This window comes from Thunnus thynnus, chromosome 11 (genome assembly GCF_963924715.1).
Source record: "Thunnus thynnus chromosome 11, fThuThy2.1, whole genome shotgun sequence".
Lineage (NCBI taxonomy): Eukaryota > Metazoa > Chordata > Actinopteri > Scombriformes > Scombridae > Thunnus > Thunnus thynnus.
In genome coordinates, this window is record NC_089527.1 from 13526759 (window position 1) to 13549772 (window position 23014).

Here is a 23014-nt window from a genome sequence, read left to right on the forward strand (position 1 = left end):
CCAGCGTCTAGGAAGTCAGTTTTATTCTTTTCGAATCAATGTCTAATCATTTGGGAGATCGTTTGAATATTTGTTACCAAGCAGAAACAAACACAGAAACAAAACCCAGCTCGTCAGCTTTTCAGAGTAACCCCAAAGAACAAGGATGATGGAAAAAAAATTAAAAAATAAAGTACTTTTTTTGCAATTATATCCATCATCTTAGGGGCACATTATGCCGAATTAATTTGAATTTTTGAACCAAAACGATAGCACACACATTTTTGACAATTTATATGCAAAAAGCCAAAATCTCAAGTGTCTTTGCATGTTATCATTTACTATGTAAGCACTGAAATTTGCCGAGGCAAACAGACTAAATATCAAAGGTTAGTGTGATTAGGTCATAAAACTATTAGCTGAGAACTTCAGAATTCTCCTTTAAAAAAACACAAAATAATATCTGGAGTCATGTAGGGGACACATTATAGGCTCTGGTAAACATTGGCTGACAAAATCGCACTGTAAAAAAAAAGTCTGGGCTTAAACAGCTCCAGGAGGGGAAAAAAGCAATAACACTACCATCCTCCCAGAGTGTATGTGTGTTTTTGTGTGTGTGTGCCACTGCCAGACTGAGAAAGAGAAAAGGAGAGAGGTTTGGGAAAAAACGCACAACCCATCAGCAGTTGATTGATGCATAAAGTCACTCAATTCATGAAACTTTTCCATCTCAACTTGCCAAACCGTACCTCCTCACTATTCCGTCCATGCATGACATAAAGCATTAGTTAGAAAACAGGTGCAAGCACATTTTCTCTCTCCAAATGTTATTGTTTCCCCACCGAGGATCCCTATCGTGTTACAGATTGACTGGTTTACAGCTGGGAGCCAGTTGTCCAGACCTGTGTGCTGGTGAGCTGTAAACCATTCTGAGCTGCTAGAAAGAGAAATAAATGTCTTACTGTGGTGAAGCAACACCATCATATAGCACCTCCTATTTAAGACATTTTTTTTTTTCTCACATAGGGATGCGATAACTAACACGATGGAAGATGGAGAAAACTTCAACAAAAACATAACACATCCAGTTTGAAATAACCAGGTTCCTTCAGTTCATCTGAATGACTTTATAGGATGGAGGGTGTTTTTACAGATGGTGCAACAATAGTGCACTTGTTCGACATCACTGCCTTCTTTAAAGAAATTAAAGGCCAATCAGACACAAGGAGAAAGTTTACAGCTCGTGTCACGTCACAACATACTTTACTTAAATGGCATCTGTCACCACTGCTTCTCTGCATCACAAATGTAATTTTTGATAATTGATGTAACAGATAGACAGCCAATAAGAATCACACTGTTAGTGATTGATTAAGGGACTACAACATCTAATTAGTGAGACAGGATACAGCAGGTGAAGCTAACTGACCCCAGAGAGGCTTCTGTCGTATTACAGCATGAGTGAACAAATAAAACTATAAATTAATATATAACACAAAGACACAACTCATTTTAATTTTGTGTGCTATATGTTGTGATTGTAAAAGAAGATTTTCATTTTTGTGACTTAAAATGCACTGTGGAAAGCAAAGTGATGTGTAGCCGCAGTTGAGACTGTCTCATTCACTGAGTGGCAGACAGTCCTGCATGTTTACCAGTGAAAAGTTTAGGGAAGCTGCTCTTTCAGAGATGGAGAAGTTTTTGAAATCAACCACTTAGTCCTTAGTTTCCCTTGTGAAAGTGAAATTTCACTTTTGTGTGGCTTTTCCAAGTATGTTTCTGGTGTAGCCTCTTTGCCTCTCCATCCAAAAGAGGCAGCAATAAGACCATTTGGCCCACATTCGAAAACAAATCACTTTTTTAGTTTTTCCAATTGGAGTCATCTGGGACTGTCCAAAACATGAAAAAACAGATGGTGCAAGCCATGTTCATTTGGACACCAAAAATTTCAGTGTTCTACTGGATTGCCAATGACACATCCTTTACTGGTCCTCCTCTGCAGTTCACAACTAATGCTAAACAGCTGCAGGTGAAAAAGCTTCATGTAATGCACCTTCACAAATGATGGCTGCATGTTGTGTGTAATGTTTTTTAATGAAAAGCACTTAATAAATGGTGGGATGGGCATTTTCACATTCTGAGCGATAATGAAATCTCTTGCAGTTAAGGAACAAAACTAATGAACAAGCGTACTGTGGCATTCAGAAAGTGACACAGCAGCTTAAAATCAGTGCACCAACATTTGGAGAAATATTGGCTGTGTTTATGTGCATTTCAAGAAGACCTGAGTATTTTTAGCATTTTAAATATACGGATGGATAGATGAGTAAAGCCTTACTTACTTTGGACAAAAAACTTTTAGCATTATATCCTTAAATTTGCAAATACTCTCTTTCCTCACACAAATCCAGCAGGGGATAGATGATAAATTATTTGATCAAGCTTGGCTTTCCAGAGCCAATTAGCGTGGTCTGGAAACAATATGCAGTACAGTCCATGAACAAAAACAAACACACCTGTTTACCAAAGTCTATTGTGTCACCTGTTATTTCAGTGCAGGTATAGCAGTCAGTCACAGCACAATACTCTCCATAATTAGTCTCTGAAGAACAACAGCAGATGGAGGGACTGAAAGATGGAAGGGGTGAGTGAAAGACAAACAGACAGAAAAAGAAAGATACTCTGAATTAATGTCTCTCTGTATACAAAGCCCTATTGCCAAGGACAAATGGCTTCTGATTGCGTGATTTTGTGCACATTTTATGTGTATGCACTGACAAATATGCAGTCTTTTGATACGGTCTGCTTTGATAAAGTCCTTCTTTATAAACTCCCATGACAAAAAGCTGGTAAACCTGATTATTTCTTCTTATTTTACATTTATTCCTTTTTACTAAATATGTCATGATTCTATTCTTTTATACAATATATACACACATAATATAAATGGTGAAATATATTTCCTCTGAACAACCACTCAAGCAAAATAATAAAAGTTAAGAGTTAAGTTAATTAAGAGTTCAAGGATTTATGAGGATATTTCATATAATATAAAACTGATTGCAAGACCAAAGAAAATATGAAGAACTCCACAAAGGGGTCAGATCGCGGTAGTGGTATTAGCTTTGAGAGAGGTGTTATTCAGAAATAACAGACTTTTGAATGTCTATTCAGCACAGCTACCAGCCAGTCAGTGTTGGTGACCTCTGATGTGATGAAAAGTACTTTTTCACCACAGAGACTCAAAATGTTTTCATTCTGTTACCATCAAGTGTCTTATAAGACAAATCATCTTAGTTTTGTCTGCGAGTAGTACTTTAACTCAATAGAGTCTATGATAGTTTCAACAGCTTTTTATGGTGGACTATGTAAGTGTAAGTAAATTTATTGGTGCAGAATATCTGCAACCAGCAGCTTTCATGCAATAATGGCAGTATCAGTATGAGTCTTGTCAGCAGGGTCAGAGCTGAGGAGTGTCCTCTATCAAGATGCAGCGAGGGGTTGAACGTCTTCAGGGGACACATTTATATTCACAGCGATGTCTCAGTTTATGCACCCCTTGTAAAAACAACCATATGTTGCGCCGGGTGAGCCCCGTAAAACAGAGCTCCTTAACAAGTCCACACTCACACACACTCACACACATACTCACACACACACACATACCTTGGATGGATAAAGCAGATTCCTGCACAAAAATGGAGCATTAGAACACAACCTTGCATGCATAAAATAGAAACACAAACATGCACACACACTCATACAGTCATGTAGAGGATAATATGCAGGATATTCTACATATTGTACAAAGATACCACAGATGCAAGCAATTCACCGACACACACACACACACAGGTAAACATGTCCAAAAGAAAAGAACGCTGTGTGTATGAACAGAAGAAAGTCAGTTCAGTAACCTTGTGTATGCCAAGAAAGTGCATAGTGAGTAGTTATTGAATACCCATAGAAGTATTTTACAGCAATTTACTGTTCAAACAACCAAAAGCATAAATGTATCCATCAGACTGTCTGATGGGTAAAGAGACAGCATCTTCAAATGCTCTTGTTGCATTTATTTAGCTTTTAAGCAAAATGCTTAATGTGAAATGCAGCATTTGGGTCGCTGCCAAATGACAAAACTGATGGGAGTGATTTGATAGAGAAAAAAACATCTTGAAAACGTTTATATGACACATTCTCACAGTATATCTCACATCATGAGTTACTGGAATCCTACATGGCGAAAAGCAACACACATATGACAGGACTGTATAGCAGCCAACCCCTTGTTGTTAAAAAAGCGTCAAACAAATTCACACTCAGATTTGGCAGTAACTACATGAAAATGTGAGGTAATGATGGATTCATCCCTCATGTTTAGAACCAAATGACATGTCTGTATCTGTTTATCTATTCTTACTACGTGACTGGATTTTTATGGCTGGTATAAGCAGCGCCGTAGAGCTCTATATACTGTGAATCCAAATTTAAAAGTAGAGTCAGACCCATAAGTAAGTAACTTTTTGGCTGTTTGTACTGTTCATCTCATCATGTTGGCATCTCCATAATTACAATCAATTAGATCACACAATCCGTCTTACTTTTTGTGACCACGCCCTCCAGCCTGATGATGTTAGGGTGGTCAAACTGGCCCATGATTGACGCCTCACGCAGGAAGTCCCGCCTCTGACGCTCCACATAGCCTCCTTTCAGTGTCTTTATTGCCACAGCGATCTCCTTCTTTCCTGGTGTTCTGAGGCGACCGCTGCACACCTCGCCGAACTCTCCTAGAGCACACACATGCACACACACACACACACACAGTAATGAGTCTATCAGCACACTCAACACCTTCAGTAGGCACCATAGTGAGCCACCTGGGGGCAGTGTTGCAGTTTACATCTACACTCCTGAAATATTGCCTCTGATTAGTTCAACTTCATAAAATTCTCTCTTTCACCTTCTAACAAAAAAAAAAAAAACGTTGACGTGGATGTATTCTTACACTTTCTTTTGTTCTCTAGGCTTTAATGTTCCTACAGTGTGAGGAGAGAAAATGACAATGAGGCACTGGGAGATGGAAAAGGCGTTCACGGCAATTATATGTGCGGAGTGAAAATAGATCATCTCCTATGGCCCATTTAAAGCTATTGTTACTCTAACCAACATGAAATGATCCTCTTTCGCCCATAGAACAGGCACAAATCAGTGAGATACAAGAGGATGAGTGTGTAACAGTGTGTGCAGGCCTGTGTGTGTGTGTGTGTGCATGGATACCTGCTCCGATTACCCTCTCGATGCGGATGCGGGATGGGTCTATCTCCTTGGTGAACTCATGAACAGCCTGTGTGGGGTCTTCATATGTATCAGGGTCCACATAGGTCTTTATCCCAGGGAAAGGGACTGTGGAGACAGAGAGAGAATGATACAGACACAATGAGCTGGTGTGTGTGAGAGTGAGTTTTTTTAATATCTTGATGAGGCTAGAGGGTAAAATTAACCATCATTTTAACATAAACTGTGATTTTAAATTAAACAGTGGAATACCTCCTGATCTGGAAAAAAAAGATATTAGCATTTGATTGAAAAATCAAATATCAACCTATTTGTGATTAAGAGAAAAATCCCCAAACAGATAGGAAAGCAAATTGATGTAAGCTGATCTTTAGTATATTTATTAACAAAATAGCCAATAAACTTCCAGCTACAATAAGTGCAGCTGCGCAGGACACAACTCCCACCAACATGAATAACTTGTAACTCCTTAACATCTTCCTGTTGTGACTGAAAGAGCAAGAAAGCTAGCAGAGAAGTTAAAATACAAAAAAAAATGTAACAGTTTCCACTTCATGAAAAAATAATAGTGTTAAATGGATTCAAGTTTGAAATATATTTAAATGAGCATATCTAGAGCATAATGCTAGGAGTTGAAGGGGCACTTGAGATCATCTGATTAGTCTGAAAGGGGATGTTAGACAAAAAGAGGTTGGGAACCACTGCTCGACTGTTTAAAGGCAAAAAAAGCCCTCCATGCCCCACAAAAATGCTTCTTCCAAAAAAAAAAAAAAAAGGATATGAAGACACAATCACACCAAGTCTTAGACAACACACCAAACAATACACCAAATACAGACATACTCATTTAATATATTTCTATTAAAACTGTTTTTTTCATATTATATCAACAGTGCATCATGGGACATTACATAAACAAATGAAACAATGATTTGGTCACTCTTGAGACAAACGGTTATAGACACATTTTCCCACTACTATTGATTATGAGCTGGGGGGCAATTAGATGAGTTATTCTGTCTGATGTTCAATATCTCCTCTCTAACAAAGAGTGAGAGTTAACACACTTACACACTCTGACACCAAAGCACACACATACACACACACACACCCCAATAGCTCACTCTTCTGTCTTTTACTGAAAAACAAGTCTTTAAACCGGGGCAAGGCTTTAGCCCTTACTTAAAGCAAGTATCCACCCTGCTGAAGTGTCCTTGAGCAAGTCAGTAAATCCTTAACAGACTGCTGCTGTTCATGGTGCTCATCCTGACCTCCCAGTAGAGGGAGAGGAGGAGGAGGGGGGAGGGAGGGAAGGGGCTAGACAGAAGCTGTGTTTCTCCTTTAGCGATCAATACAGTATCACAACAGCAACAATCAGTTGTCTCTGATGCATGAACCGACACCAGCAAAACCCCCAAAACTCTGTCCTCCTCTCAAAGCTTCTGCTCAGCACCATAACCAATGCTGAGAACTAAGACAAGACTCAGGAGATAGAGGGTTTTGAAGACCAATATTTTAAGACTGAACAGACATACTTTCCAATTTAATATATATTTCTTTTCTCACCTTTTGCTACAGTATTTGTCTCTGTTCCTCTAGCCTCAATCCAACTGTCCTCTTAAAACTGCTTCACTTCTCTTTGTCCTCTGCTCTCTCCCTCTACCTGTCAAACCAGATTGCCCCCACCCTTGTTTCTCTCTCCTTTCCCTTCCAACCTCTTGCAATTTTCCTCAGTCTTTGTCTTTCTGCTCACTTTCAAACATCTTCCTATTTTCACCTTACAGCTCTCATTTCAATTTGTGTCTTTTCATGTTAGGAATAAAAAGTTGGGTATTAAATGACAGCAGAAGAGACAGATAAGTACAGGAGTGCAGAAGCAGACAGCTAAGGAATGAGGCTATGTAACCAGATTAATAAAAAAAAAAAAAAAAAACTCATGTAGAACATCAAATGAAACCTGAGGGGAGGTGAGTAGGAATGCTAGAGGAGGAGGAAAGAAGAGGAAGGAGAGGAGGAGGAGTGAGAGACAGAGAGAGGAAGGAGCATGGTGGTTCAGACTTCAGAGAGATGTTTTTTTTTTTTTTTCTGTATATTTGTCTGGCATCAAATTCTTCAAAACTACTGCTTCACACAGTATAAATACCACAGTGGGTACTTTTATTCTTGCTATGATTTTTTAGCAATGTGATGGGTTCTTTCCCATGCAAAATCCAAATATGCATACACACAGGAACACATGGGAAATGAGCCATACAGCAGTAAGGTCGCATGTTGAATGCAAAGAGAATCGCATGTGGCTGGACCCGACAAGCTGCCAACTGTACAGAGGATCTCTCTTCTGCTGAATGCCTTGCTTATTGGCAAAGACCTCAGAAAAAAACCTGGTGCTTTCTTGTCAAATGTTTGGGCGGTCTGGCAAAAGTAATAAAGTCAACACTTAACATTATGAAATGTGCCAAACTGATATCGAATATGATTAAAATTTGACTTCTCCCACCATCATCACCATAAATATGGAAATTAATTATTCTTTAATCAATCTTTTTGCAACAAGTTTTTTTTTTTTTTTAAAGATCAAAATCAGGGTCACAGTGAGATAAATATCCGAAACAATAGAAAAGACAGAAGTAGGCTGACGGATTTACCGTGTCCATTCTGATAACTGGTCCTCCTTTTATCCTCTGAGGTCATCTTGGCCTTGATGTACCACTGACACCTGGAAAACACAGATTGATGGACAGAGTTAAAGGGATCTTCCTTAAATGTGCAACAATTTTACATGGGATGTCAGAGAGTGGGGGATAGTAAAACCAACTAGGACACATGCTGTACATGGGGAGGGCACTCAGGAAGTCTGGAATTAAAAGTTTGATTTAATCAGCACTCATGAATCAATTATTAGTGTCGTCTAAGCAAAAAGTTTGACATTCTTTTGTGTCTTCATGACTATGTACTGTAACTTTTGCATGGACAGCAGTCATTGTGGTCACATGTGGTAATTGCAGGGTGATAGCATAGAGGATTTCCCTTCACTTCCCAAGATTTTCTTGAGCCAGCTGCTTTACAGACCATATCATCAGAGAGCGAGGGGAATGGGACCACAAGCAGCAAACCACAAACATGTCTCCTGGTGTGGTATGTTTCTTTTTATTTCTTTATGCTTTACAATTGTGATAAAACCATTATAACCACTGAAATGTTTTTTTCTGTGATGTGCTAAAGTATAGTGTGAAAGTAGCCCAAATACAGGTCTGGGGTCTGGAGTGATAGATAACTAATTGATTAGACAGTTATGATGACTGTCATCATGTATCATCAGCACATCATCAAGGCACGTGGGAAAATTAAATTTTGGTTACTGACAGCAAGTCATGCAGCACTTTAATGCTTCTTATGTGTATATTTATGTTGACTGGTGTCAACATAAAGAGATAGTTCAGGAGGAAATAACTGACTATGAGCAGTACGAGCATTATTCAACTGCAAATTGACAGAATGTTATGACATTGACCTGAATAACAGGTAGAGACAGGATGAGAAAGAGGCATCTTGTACAGCAATATTATGAGAACACACTTTACATAAAAACAGACACAAATACCATCAATGTTATTATTCCACCTGTGCTTCTCAAGTCAAAATGTCTGCAGTGAAAAGGGTCTATTACTGTGGGAATCGACACGTCACAAACTTTTTAATGGACTCAATTAACTGCCAAAGTCCATGTACTAGCACAATCACATGCTGACATGCATATGTATTACCATGGTTACCAAATAATTTGCATAAATATATATATGTATTGCTTATAGAAATTGCATTTTATAGGGACGCTTCCAGAACAGCAGATGTATTTAATAGCAGTTTAGCTTTTAAATTTATGCTAAATCCAAGGTTCCTTTAATAAAGTACTGTGATTGTCAGTTTTCAAGAGAAATCCTCATTTTCTCAGCCTAGCTGTTTAGTCTGCACAACAACTCGATTGACAACTTTAACATCAGTCCAACAAACTGAAAGAGAGATGCTCCTGGTTTTGTTTAAATAGAACAAATTAGGTGTGAAAACACTCTTACACAGCAGTGTCTAAAGTTAGCTAACGTTAGCTAACATTAGCCACCACATACTCTTGGTTAAGCTATACCGGACCAAGTATGACTGTAGTAGCAAAACCCCTGAATATACTGAATTCAGGAACAACGTGTTTTATTGCTTGTGAATTCAACTTTTCATTTGTAAGAGGAAGAATGAGTTATTCCCCTTTGAAAAGTCAAAAGCAGTCTTGACTACTGCTAAAGTTACCCTGGTACTTACATCATGTGCCTAAATGTGTTTTAAACAGTTAACAGTTAACCTTAATGACCACTACAGATCCACATGTTGATTCAGGTATTTGTACTGTAAATGTGTAGAATAGACACATTTTGACTTGTCAAAGCAGGAAAAGCATAAACATTAATGATGGCTGCATCCCATTTAGCTCTGGTATTATGCATGCTCACCCAGTGACATGGCTTACTGGGAAAATTAATGGGACGGAGCTAGCTAATTACTAGTCACACATTACTAGTCACACCTGTGCTTTTCCTGCTTTGACAAGACAAAATGTCTGCTGTGAAAGGGGTCTACTGGATTTACTGAGACTGCATATGCACGAGGCACAGATTTTCATGTTACATTGCTGCTTTTTCACATTCACAAAGTAAATATATGTTGATTTATTATTAATATTATTATAGTTTTTTATTTATACTACTACTACTACTACTACTACTACTACTACTACTAATAATAATATATTGATAATAATATTATTTGTAACATTTTGCAATCTCCTCTATAGATCATTCTGAATTAAACGATGTTTAGAGGATATCACATCCTCGTCTAATTAAGATGAACACCATCCACTGATGTGATGCACTGGCTGACTCACACAGCTAGTGCATTACATCTTGTGTAAACAGCTTGACATGGCAATAACACGGGTCACAAAGTTTTGTGTGAAAGGTTTCCACAGGAAGGGAAGGTTAAATACAGGTCCTTGATATCTCTGTGTGCGCATGTGTGTGTGTGTTGTGTGCTCCCTCCATGTGTATGTGTGTTGAGGGTAAGTTGTTGCAGTTAACAATAAAAGAATAAAAGAGTTTAGAGGAACTTTTGCCAGCTTGTGTGTGTTTCTTTTCACACTTCTGCACAGCACACATACACATGTGTTGTATGTATGTTTAACTTTTAGACATTTGCTGAAATGAGTAATAATCTGTTTTTTCTCAGGAGGACAGCCTCACTGCACACTCACACACAAGGCTGCAAGGCAGCAGGATGTCAAATTATACCAAGAGGTATTTCAACAACCTCACTCTGCAAAAACATGCTAGTTTGAATGAAAGAGTGGCACTTACAGTAACAGTTTTATGAACTGTTGGAATAGAAATGTGCAATTTGTAATGCAAATGTGTCAGTAATTAATAAGTTCGTATGGGATTATGGGAGGTTGCTGAGAGGCCATATTTAGAAATGCAGCAAAGATGGGAGAAAGAGAAAGAACAAGCCGGCAAAATAGAAACCAAGTGAAGGAGGTACACAAATATCTCAATCAGCTCACAGAAGTTTCAACATTTCCTGGTAAAAATCCCACATTGAACATGATAAAACATCAGAGCAATGAGACAGAACTACAGCTACTACAACCAAAAATTCCATACAATAAAACAAAACAATATTAAAATGTTGATTGATCATTGATTTTTTGAATCAGCTGTGTTGAGCAGTAAGAATTTGGTCTTGAATTGGGATAGATAGTTCACCAGTGGTTCACTTCTGCAGCAAACCAAAGGATAATGCACTGATAAACATTTCTGCAGAAGCATACACAGGAACAAACAGATTCACTATTCTTGAGATAATGAATGATCTGGAAGGTCTGAGTCAATGAGAAAAACACATTAATCAACTTAAAGGAAAACACATTTTTTTCCCCAAAGAGAATGAAATATTTTTTTGTTTTTCCGTAGCACATTACTATAGCAGGAAAATACTTCTGCACCCACTAATGCAAAAACTCTGTCGTTCTCCTGTGTGTGTGTGTGTGTGTGTGTGTGTGTGTGACTTTTTTCCATGAGAGTTTATCATCTGGGAACTGAGAGACCGAGAGACAGTCAACAACTGATAAAGAGCTGCTGCCAAGGAAGTCTGAAAAGAGGAGAGATTAAATGGCAGCATCTGATTTTATCCAAAAAGAAGCTTAGATGTTACTCTGAAATCAGAAATGAAGAAAAAACAACAAACAAAGAATCACACCTAGAGCTTAAGTAATATCATAATGTTGCATAAATAAAAATAAAGTTTAAGAAATCAGTTTTTTTCTTCAATGAAAACAAAGACATTGTAGAAAATAATATTATACTGATGCTATTTCAGAGCATTTGCATACTTACATACACTGTTTTGCTGCAGAATGAATGATTTCAAGCCAATGGTATTTTTTATTCATTGTGTTTAATTTAATAATTGATGCGCACTTTATTTCTAATACTGAGCACATTTTTATCACACTTTTCTGTTCATGTCAAAACAAGAATTGCTTGATTGGAAACCCAATTACAGATTGCTTAAACAGTCTGAAAATAAATGAAAGTCTCAAAATGTGTTTTTCTGGTCCACTCCAGAATAACACATATAAATATTTTCAGATCCAACGTCAATTTCAGCAGGATGACCCTACAGTTAAAAAAACAAACAAAAACATTTCAAGATAAGATGCTATGGTTAAGGTTTAATAAGATTTAGGCAAAAACAACTTGCAGTTTGCTTAAGGACCTTCATTGCCATGGTTTTAATAATAACAACTTTGTTACGGTTAAGGAACTGTGGTCTCCTGTGTCAAAATTCATAGTTTTGTTGACCCACCCATTCACCCTGACGTTCTCCCTCTGCGGACTTAACTTCATGACACCGGTTCCTCCTTTGGTCCCAGCAGACAAGATAATGCCTACAGCTCCTAGACAGCTTTTTCACTTGAACTTAAACTAACTTTAAGACATTTGCTGAAAGGAGTAATACTCTTTTTTTTCTCAGGAGGACAACCTCACTGTACACTCACATACAAGGCTGCAGTGCAGCAGGATCTCAGATACTACAGGTCCTTCTACCAAAATGACAAAATATTGTAGTCCCTTTGTCAGTGTCTCATTGTCTCAGTCACTCATATGAGCGTTTTCTCATCTGCCACCTCTATGGTTCACGTTTGGTTAAGTCTCGGCAACAAGAACTGCTTAATTCATGTTAGAGGAGGTTGGTGGTCATGTTAAAGGTTAGGAAAACATCACCGTCATGGTTAAAAGCAATCGATGTTGATTACTGGTAAGAGACAGGACATCAACCATGATCTAACAAAAGTCACACATTTTGTTGACCCAACTACCAATCATAACCTACTCCCTAAGATGGTTTGCAATGGTAATACAATGCCATACTAGTTCCACATTTGGCACTTAGTACATCAATTACTCTCATGACTGCTTGAGGTTGCTTGTCAGAAAAGCACAAGGTCATTTGGAGTATTTAAACAAATGAGCAATGCTGTCTTTTTTTTTGTGAGGACAGTCTCTCAAATACAGTGTAAAGAGATTGTACTGTTGACTACAAACTGCATATTATAATTATCACAACAGTAAAATACATGCAATGCAGCAGACACAGAAGGTTCAGTATTCTATATTGACTTGGACCTGTACAATTTAATGCAATCCAATAAACTGGAGTCATTAAAACGTGAACTGAATTACAATTTGTACTTTTAGTATGTCATTTTCACAGGTTTAATGACAGAAACAGCATTTTCATGGGAACATCACTATGACCCTTAGGGCATCTACACTGCTATATATATCACTTGGTGGTGGGAAGAAGGAAAATATATGTCTTTTAATAATTTGGGTGAACTCACCCTTTAAGTCAAATGTCTAGCGTGATGTTCAAAGGTTTTAATACCAGTGTGACATCAGATTTAGATGACACATGGATGTCAGGTGTATGAATGTTGAAGACATGACCACCAGTGCTTGAAATTAAAGGGGAACTCAAAAAAGTTGTATAGGGAGGTGCGTGAAATCTGATAAGCTGCCTCTAGTGATGTCACTTAGAAAGAAGTGAGGTAACCAGACCTCTGTAGATAACTCCTATTCTCTGCTGAGGCTAGCAGCTCAAGGCTACATTAGCCGCTACTAGCATAATACCCCCTCATCTTCAACTGGACTGTCGGTGTTCAGGTTGCATTGTGGGTAAAAGTAGGTGCCAAGTCTTGACAAGGAAAAAGAATAGTGAAATATTTGGTTCTGCTGCATCAATTTTGACAGTTAATAAAGCAACAACTGTCCATAATGTTATAGAAGTGTAAATTGTTGAGGTACTCTTTTAATTAAAACCTCTTCTACCAATTGGCCAAATGTGGGTCACATTTCTGGCTTCATCTATTAAAGTAATGGCTTTATGTCATCAGAAATAGCTCTTTGTTACATAAATGTTCAGTAATGAAGTGTTACAAATGGATTTACATTACCTGCTACTTGGGGTCTGAGAGGTCGCATTATCACTTCTGGAAAACAGCGGTGAGATTGAAAATAATATGAAGGAAGAAAGGTGCTCCAAGTTCTCTCACAGGCTGCATCACTGATGGATTTTAAAACTTATTTTGCAGTAGAGGGCTTAATTAATGACCTTGAGTGCAGGGGACACTCACTTCCAGTACTAGATCACCTAATAAATTTTTATCATATTTCATCATTTATTAGATAGAATTCTGCTGCCTATTTCATTCAGTCCCATAGTGCCCAAATGACGACTTTAGGTTGTGACTTAATTCCTATTAGCTCACATGCTGAATGTGAAGCATTTTTCTGGATCAGCAATCGGCATGAGTAAAGACTGATAACTTTGGGAGGCAGTTCAATGGTCTGATGATTATTGTAGTTTCTTGCTGTTTTCCTCTTTTTACCCACTCCACAAGAGGGAACAAAATCAACTAAGACACCAAAGTATTTTGTGGTTTTGCTTGACCCCATCCTCCAACAGAGATCATCAGAGATCTCTTCAGAGAAGAGTCCTCTCACTGTCACTGCTCCAGACAAGTCCATCTTTCACCCAGCTCAGCACATCCACACCACTGAGGTCCAGATTAAGGATGCTATCTCCCTTCTGCTCATGGAACTGAAGGATATATAGTGTAGAAACAATCAAAGTTGTACACAGACATCTTTAAAAATTAAGTATATTCAGCAGGAGACAAGGATGTCATTACCACAAGATCATTACAGCCCCAAATGAACTTAATAAACAACAACTAAGCGGCAAAATAGGGAAAAAATGTGCTACAAGTTGAAACTACTTGAGTCAAATGACTTTGTGTAAGATGTGGCATATAGTTATATAGTTCTGATAAATGCACTGTACTGTACACTTCCAGCCAAGTATCCAGAAAATGTAATTATATTAGATGCGATGCAGATATTTTATTGGATACCAAAACAGAGCAAAAATGAGAGTAATGGACTTACATTTGTGAGCTGGCCACAAACACTACTTCTACTGATTCATAATGTTACTTTGTGTCTACTGCATGTGTAGTACACCGTTAACTGCCAGCAAGTTGGCCACATAAACTTAAGATGGAGATACAGTTTGGTCATGAATGTGACCTGTTTAATGTTTTTTAATGTTTGAAGTTAGAAGTGCTGGATGCCCTTCGCTCCTTTTGCATTACTTACATTTGATCAGCATCCACATATTGCTGTGCATGGGTTTTCTCAAATTTTCTTAAAGAATACATTTCCTTTGTCAGGAGTATGAAGTGTGGAAAGGATGCTGTCTCAGTAACTGGTCTAACCAAACAAAAGCAACCTCCACAGACTAGTAGGAAGTGCTGTATGAACAAATGAAATGACTTAATGATAGGATGATTCGGGACACAAAGCAACTACTTCAGACAAGTTGACCAAGGAGTGAAAATGCCCACACCATACTAGTAGAGAAAGTATGTGTAAACACTCGCTTGCACGAGTGTGTGTTGGTTCAGGTGATCACATGTGAGCCTCCCTCTCTTTGAAGATTTAACATAATCCAGGTTGCCAGATTAGAGCAGGTGTCAGAGCCGCTACGAGCCGCAGGTTGCCAGATTGGGCTTTGGCTAAGTGAAGTCTGTGGGATCCTGGACACTGATAGACAGAGCAGATAACATGGCGGGTAACACTGGCAGAGAAGAGAAGAAGGGGATTTGGAAAGCTACTGTTGACCTCTGCTGATGGGGTCAAGCTGTTCATTAAAGAAATGGTGGCATGTGCCTTTATCAGTCTTTTCCAGTCCCATCCTCTGATCCCCTTTATCCGCCTATCCCTCTGTCTCAGTGGCTTTCATGTTGAAAAGAGGCTGCACACACAGACACTGACACACACAAGACAGTTATCACACACAAAGACCTTGGCTTCGTCCATTGCTCTCTGGCGTGCTGAGCATTGTTACAATACGTATTCAAACACACATATGCATGAGCACCTCACACCCACACACACACACACACACCTCAGTAAAACAACCTTGCCCAGAGCCCTAATCAAAGCATCACTGTAATTCAAACTACTCCTCTCTTGCCCTAACATCCCTCACAGTTACTTCACAACGGGAGATCTCACTGCTGAAGAGGCTACAGAGGGGACAGAAGAAAGGAAGGATTGAAGAAAATGTGAAGAAATGGATGCAAGAGTTGCAGAGACAGACAGACAATTCAAGGATAATGAGTACACACATAGAAAAAACTCTTCAGCGAGACCATATCTGAGCATTTGTGGCAACTGTATATATTTTCACTTCAAATTCAACAGGAACAGATGCAAACTTACAGTGGATGTAAATTTAGGACGCTTTTTAGAGCAGCTGGGACAAACTCCTTGTACAGAAGGTCCTCTTTTATCCTCATTTGTGTTGTACAACCTTGCATTTATGAGAGCTGTATGACTGAAAGCTCTCATCTTTCTAAGGCAGCACAAGTACATTTGGAGCTTTTTTAAAACAGAAAGAGAGTCAAAGTCCCTCCTACACAGGGCAGAAGGATTACAGATATAACAGATTGCGATAAAGTCTAAAAACACTCAAACTACCGCTACTACTGCTTTTAGCTGGATTCAGGTAAAAAAGGTCCTTCTAGTGCAAGAACACAAAAAGCCTAAAGGGCTTTGCTTTTGCTCTTGCACCTGGCATATGTGTGTGTTTTTAATAAATAAAACAGAAACACACCCTCCTACACACACTGGGATCACAGCATAGAAATAAGAAAAATACTGTAAATCTGCTGCTTCTAGCGGTTTTTTAAAAAAGATGACAGACATGAAATCCACTGACATCAGAATCATTCCAACTGTAAAGACCTCCACACTGAAGTGGTGCACCTTATCTGTTAAATAAACCAATCCTATACCTTTGAAGTGCACTGCTCGCTTATTGAAATTGGGCTCTAGATCCTGGCTCCAGAAAGACTAAAGGGCCATATTTATGAAAATGCAGGTTTGTGCTGTGTTCATTAAATTTGTGCCTTAAGCAATCACCACTTGGGATTGTATTATTCTCATTCTGCAATGAGAGCATTTAAATAACATCACTTGTTACAGTATCACCAAGTTCAGAAAGAAAATGATTATGCAGTGATGTAGTGTGTAACAATGTAAATGTTTATTTAGGCTGAAGTTCAAATCCACTTGTGAATAACTGTCTACTATATTTTTAGATTTTTGCAATATCCCCACTCTTTCTGAAACCTGGACATCCACATATATTTAATGCATATAAGAGTAGTTACTCCAAAATAATGCAGAGGGATATTTCCTCTTTTAGGCATTTAAGACCATAGGTGGTGATGGAAAAATTGTGATATAGGGACTAATTGCAGGGCTAGTTGGTGAACTACTGTAGTTGTCCAGCTAATGGCTAAAACAGTAACCAGCCAGGAACAAGCTAGCACCAGTCAGTTGAAATCATGATCACAATAGCTGATAATAGCTCCCTGAACTAAAGCGCAATAATGCTGCTAATGGTTATGGTTAATAATTTCAGACAATTTATCCAGGAGATATGTTTCTATGTTCCAGCAACTATTAACAAGCTTGATGTCATGCAGACAGAGCTAGCATCTCTGACCATGAGGATTATTTCGCCTGAAGGGGAGCTGGCTACCCTGAAAAGTAGCACTAAGTAAGATTGCACCATCCTCTCCACCATGCAAGAAAAACTGTTGCGTTTTGAATGAAAAATAGCAGATTTGGAGGGCCGTGATAGAAGGTGCAACATTTAGGTTCACAGTTTCCCGGAGAACATGGAGAAGGACGCTCCAATTATGTTCCTGGAATGAATGATCCCCTTATGGTTCTTGAAGCACCTGCGACCCGAGATTGAGCACGCCCACAGGATCTACAATGGTGGCCCCCCTGAAAGAAGGAGAACGACCCTGGGCTTTCATATTTTGCTGCTTACATTTCTTCACACGGTAAGCTATCCCCTGTGAGGCGAGGAAATACCACCCTTCTGTCGGCAACTGAGTGCTTCAATCTGCCGCTGATTTCAGTGATTACACAACTAAAAGCTTCAGAGTATTCTCATGCGCAATAGCTTCTGCACGTGAAAAGGGCACTGGTGCTTTCCTGCTCTACCATGCCACTCTCAAGATTAAATCTGGACATGCTGTTTACCTCTTTGCCTCACCGGAGAATGCGGAGCAGTTTCTGGAACAATGCCCTTCTTCTAGTCATTTTGGTGGTGCCACGGATGATGAACTGGTGGTTGAGCCATCTTCACCAGCAGTGACACCTTCATTGAATCATCCAGACGACCCTCAAGATGGCAACGTTTAACAGGTTTGTGGACATGGGCTCACGACGCAGGACTAGTTGACCTGTGGCACCTGATTAACCCCTCTTTGAAAGATTTTACCTTCTTCTGCTTGAGACATAAAACCTTTTCTAGAATGGACGACTTATTTGCCTCCCCCCATCTTTTTGATAGCATTGATGTTTCCTTGCTGCCCATAGCTCTCTCCGACCATAAAGGCGTCTTTTTCATCACTTCACTTAGCAAACTCTACTCTTGTGCCCCTAGATGGCAATTCAACACACCATTGCTGAAAAATGATGACTACTGTATGCAATTTAAAGAGACTCTCACAGAATTTTTTGTTGACTGATGTAGACTCTGTTGAAGATCCCAGAATATTGTGAGACTCAGTTAAGGGATTTATTAGGAGCTATACCACTCTGTTTTCATCTAATTTACCTCTCAAAACTGGAATTGAAATTAAAAAATCTATATACTTCCCTGAATGTCTCACTTCAGTCTAATTAGACTGAACACTTAGATCTATGGCTGAAGGTAGTTAAAAAATAAATCAATTCTATTCCTAGATATCCCAATTTTTGCACAGGACGAGACAACACTATTACTTCCATGGCTCTAGACCACTTACTGGCTATGAAAATCCGTGCCAATGAGCAATTTGCTGATATCCCATCTATCAGAACCCAGCAGGGGCAGATAACAACTGAGCCTAAAAGGATTAATGATACTTTCAGATCCTTTTATTCTGATCTATATCGATCAGAAGTAACCTTTGATAAAACTAAATATGAGGCTTTTCTCAGTGAGTTGGACTTACCGCATTTAACGGAGGCTGATTCCGGAAAATTGGCTGAGCCTCTTACTTTGGGAGAACTTAAAGATGCAATCCTTGACATGCAGAGGAGTAAGGCAGGAAGTCTGGTGACCTCATGTAATTCCAGCATCGCTCCAACCAGCTTCAACCTGGTCTAAACTACTAAACTAAACTTTTAAATGCTTTTGGTGTAGTTTTGATTAGATTCCTCCTAATTTTTGACAAAGATATTTTTGGAATATATTCTTGAATATTTCCAGTAAATGGTAGATGGATCCATATTTTAACAACACTTTCTGTTAATGGGAGGTTTTTCCCTGCATAAAGTTTTATCATCATCTTTTCTATCACTCTTAAGATGTTTTCAAACCTATAGTTTGTTTGCTCTGGTTTCTTCAAGTGAACCAAAATGCATCACTGAAAGCCACGTGAGAATGTTTATTCCTCACTGGTCAGAAGTGTTTAGGGCAGAAACAAGAGCATAAGCACAGTACGAAGGTTTTGAAGAAGATCTTCTGGCCAAATGCAATGCATTTTGTTGCACTAGTGCAGGTCAGACCTCGATTAATTCTCTGGCAAGTTGCAAGCAGCCATTGATTTCGCTCATCTGTACCCCAGCTGGCAAAGCATACCTGGCTATGGGAGCCGTTTAGCTCAAACTTGCAGAGTTTGCCACCACAAAGGAACCGCTCCAGAATTTGTTTGGGACTGGACTGCTTCCTCAAAGGGTCTGGTTATGGTAGTTTTGGTCCACATCCGAGTACAATTACTATGTTCAGAACTGTCCAAATGAATCATACCAAGGGGGAAAACAAAGTAGAGTCTGATTCAACTGGACTAATTAAGGCAGGTTTTGAAAACATCCTCACTGACATCTATGAATGTCAGTATGGACGTTTTCTGTAGGATAAATGGTTAATTTGAGTTCCTCCTCTCCACTGCAACCTTCCATTTAAATACACCTGGGTTTTCTGCATGTTTTCAGAGGCAGAGAATTTTTATGCAAATCTGACCCTTGCAAGCAATGTGAACCGTTATAAATGCAGAGTGTGCAATTAACCATGCTTGTTATATATGTTCCTGGTTTTGTGCAATTCTCCCTCAAATGAGTCTGAGTTCACTGTTCATATGTGGAGTATACCTCAGTCAGCAGGCAAACGGTGCTTCAAAACAGACAGGAATGCCTGATAAATAACACGCCCAGCTTCTGGTGAGACGTATGAGAAACGAGGTACAAAAGACTTTGTGAATGTGTCTGTCTGTCTGTATTGATGTGACTGAGTCAATGTCTCTAATCTTGTTAAAATACAAGATCATATTTTTGTCTAGTGTATCACACTCAGCTGTCGGGTTGCCACTTGCTTGTACAACTCATCTCCCACTAAGGCTAAATAAATCCCTTAGTTATGTGAATTTAGGTTTTCTGGCGCCAAAATTACAGCAGTAAACCCAAATTCAATCTTCAAAATGTCCTTACAGAAACCTAAGTGTGATGTGACACAATATTTTCATAACATTGTGTTTTACAAATGATTGCACCAAAGGAGAAACATTTGAAGCAGCAGCAGTGTAGACCAGTTCAGAGAGGCTGATCTGTTACTGATTGGATTTAATTTATTCACAATAATGGGGACCAGTCACAACACAATAATTTCTTTAATGGTTCCATTTCCATCTTGTGTAGTCGGTGATTTACAGTACAGTAGTTCACAGTAGTTAGCTTACCATATGTGAACACTTAATTTTTGAATTAACTGATATGAACTCCTTTATTATTGTTTTATATGGTCTTGAATGCAATTGCTTTAAAAGGAGTGCTACATAGTTCTATTATTCTCCACATTTCAAAATGAGCCCTCTAAATAACTATGGAAAAATAAACAAAAATATAAAAAGAATGTGTAATATGTGAAAAGGTCCTTGAATTTGTGGTTTATTTTTTTTGTCAGTGTTATTAGCAATTTCATAAATTCTTTATTCAGCCAGTTCAGGGTAAAATGGCAAAATATTTTATATTCTAAACCTGCTCAACTTCATATTTCTAAAAGAAAGTCTAATTTTTTTTTTGCCCCCATGTTGCGGATTTCTGTCTTGCAGAATCACACACCTACACACACACACACACACGCACAGCCAGTGTGTGTGTTTGTGTGTGTATGTGTGTGTGTGTGTTTGTGTGTGTAGGTGTGTGTGTCTTCAGGGTGAGGGCAGACTTTTGCTTTGCCTTTCATGGCTTCTCTGAATATTTCGGTGCATGTTTTCACTGTGTTCCTCTTCTATCATACTATACATGAGGTCACACTGATACAATTAAGAGACCAGTGCAAATATCCTACAGCCTACACTTTCTCAAGATATCTTTGCCATCACTTCCTTGCCCAAAGGCGATTGCTGAAGCAAAATGTAATACAGTCTTTTGTAGTGTGAGGTTCTGCCAATGCCCTGAAGGCCAAAGAGTATGAAGCTCACACAGTAGGTGCAAGAAAGAACATGAAGTTTTCACAGCAAACATTCAACATAACTTTACACGATAACCATATGTGACATTAATGTTAATAACTACACAAAGGGTAGTCAAGTCATCTTACCTTCCAGTGATGAGGAGGAAGAGGGTGAGGATGACGAGGAGAGTAAAGCCACCCACCGCTGCCGTAACGATGACCAACACCTGGCCTTGGTCAGAAGCCATGTCTGATGCTGGCGGTGGTGAAATTTAGGAAGATATGGAGAAATATGGTGTGGAAAAGGAGGAAAAGAGGAGGGAGGAAAGGAATGGAGGAAGGAGGGAGATGAAAAAGAAGGACAGCAGAAAAAAGTAGGACAGAAGAAGAATATGGAAATGGGAAGAGGATAAATATGAGGAGTTGAATGTGAAGAGCAGGTAAAGATGATAAAAAAGTGTGAGGAGAAATGAAAGAGGGAAATGAGGTAGTGGGCAGGATGAAGCGAGAAGAAAGAAAAAAGAATGATATTCATTCAACATCATCTTAAATATTCCTCTCCATCAATGCACCATACATACACAGACCATGTACGCTCTCATGATAGGCAGATATTACGGAGAGATGTTTGATCAGCTCTTTGTAATGCAAAAAACCCTCCATCAGCTTTCTTACTGGAATGATTCATATGCCTGCTGCTGTTTAATTAATATTATTCATTCATGAAATTGTGATTTAGTTCATGATCATTTGGTTAAATTGGTCCCATTTGATATTCATGATTTTCCCTTTTCTGTGTCTTGTCACAAGGCTAACGAATCCCAGATAATTGAAAGATGATTGCTATTACCAAACTTATTTCTATAATATTTCATGCTTAATGAATATGAATTGGAGATCAGGGTGCGTGGTTGCTAGCCCAGTGAGTGAGGCTCAACAGTGAGTTTATACAGTACAGTATGTGTCGGTGTGTGTGTCAAGAATGTGTGCCTGTGTGCATGTGTGTGTGTGTGTTTGGCTGGATAAAAGTAATTACAGACCACTCAGACAGAGTGAAAGTGGCGGGAGCCAGATCACACAAGACAATTCTCCCGGCCGTCAGCTTCACACACTCTTCACATCACTAACTAAGCAGATGTGTTGGACTGATGCTGCTGTAATGAGGTGTGTGTGTATGTGTGGAAAGGGAGAGAGAGAAGGGTGGAGGACAGAATGAAGAATGCAAGGTGAGGGATGAGGAAACGGACGACAGAGGAGAGATAAAGAAACAGGAGAGAGAGAGAGAGAGAGGCAGAAGTGACAGACAAATACAAAGACTGATGGAAAAACAAGTGCATGAGACGGTGACTGACAGGCAGACAGACAGAGAGGAAGAGAGCGACAGGGGCCAAATCTGCTTTCTCTTTCAGATAAAAGGCCAGGCAGTACAAAGGCTTGGCCAAGCACCATCTGATCCGCAGATAAAGCAAAGCTCTGCAGCTTTGGAAGGGAGAGGGCCAGTGTGAAGCCAAATCACCCCTCAACAATACCTGACCCAACATAAAAGGGCAGCTGGACCTTTTGTATTTTATGAGTAGACTTGCAATAAAGCTCAAGCATACACACACACACA

At 39.0% G+C, this 23014-nt stretch overlaps 1 protein-coding gene across 1 annotated transcript in view; it reads right to left on the reverse strand.

The window, feature by feature from the left end:
* The window catches only part of epha6 (eph receptor A6), a 200124-nt gene that overhangs the window by 12294 nt on the left and 164816 nt on the right, over window positions 1-23014 (reverse strand). The window contains exons 8-11 of the mRNA XM_067603256.1: window positions 21550-21658; window positions 7920-7990; window positions 5257-5382; window positions 4581-4766 (exon numbers count right to left, since the gene is read on the reverse strand). Of these exons, the coding sequence (XP_067459357.1) occupies window positions 4581-4766; window positions 5257-5382; window positions 7920-7990; window positions 21550-21658 (492 nt within the window). The remainder of the gene's footprint in view (window positions 1-4580; window positions 4767-5256; window positions 5383-7919; window positions 7991-21549; window positions 21659-23014) is intronic.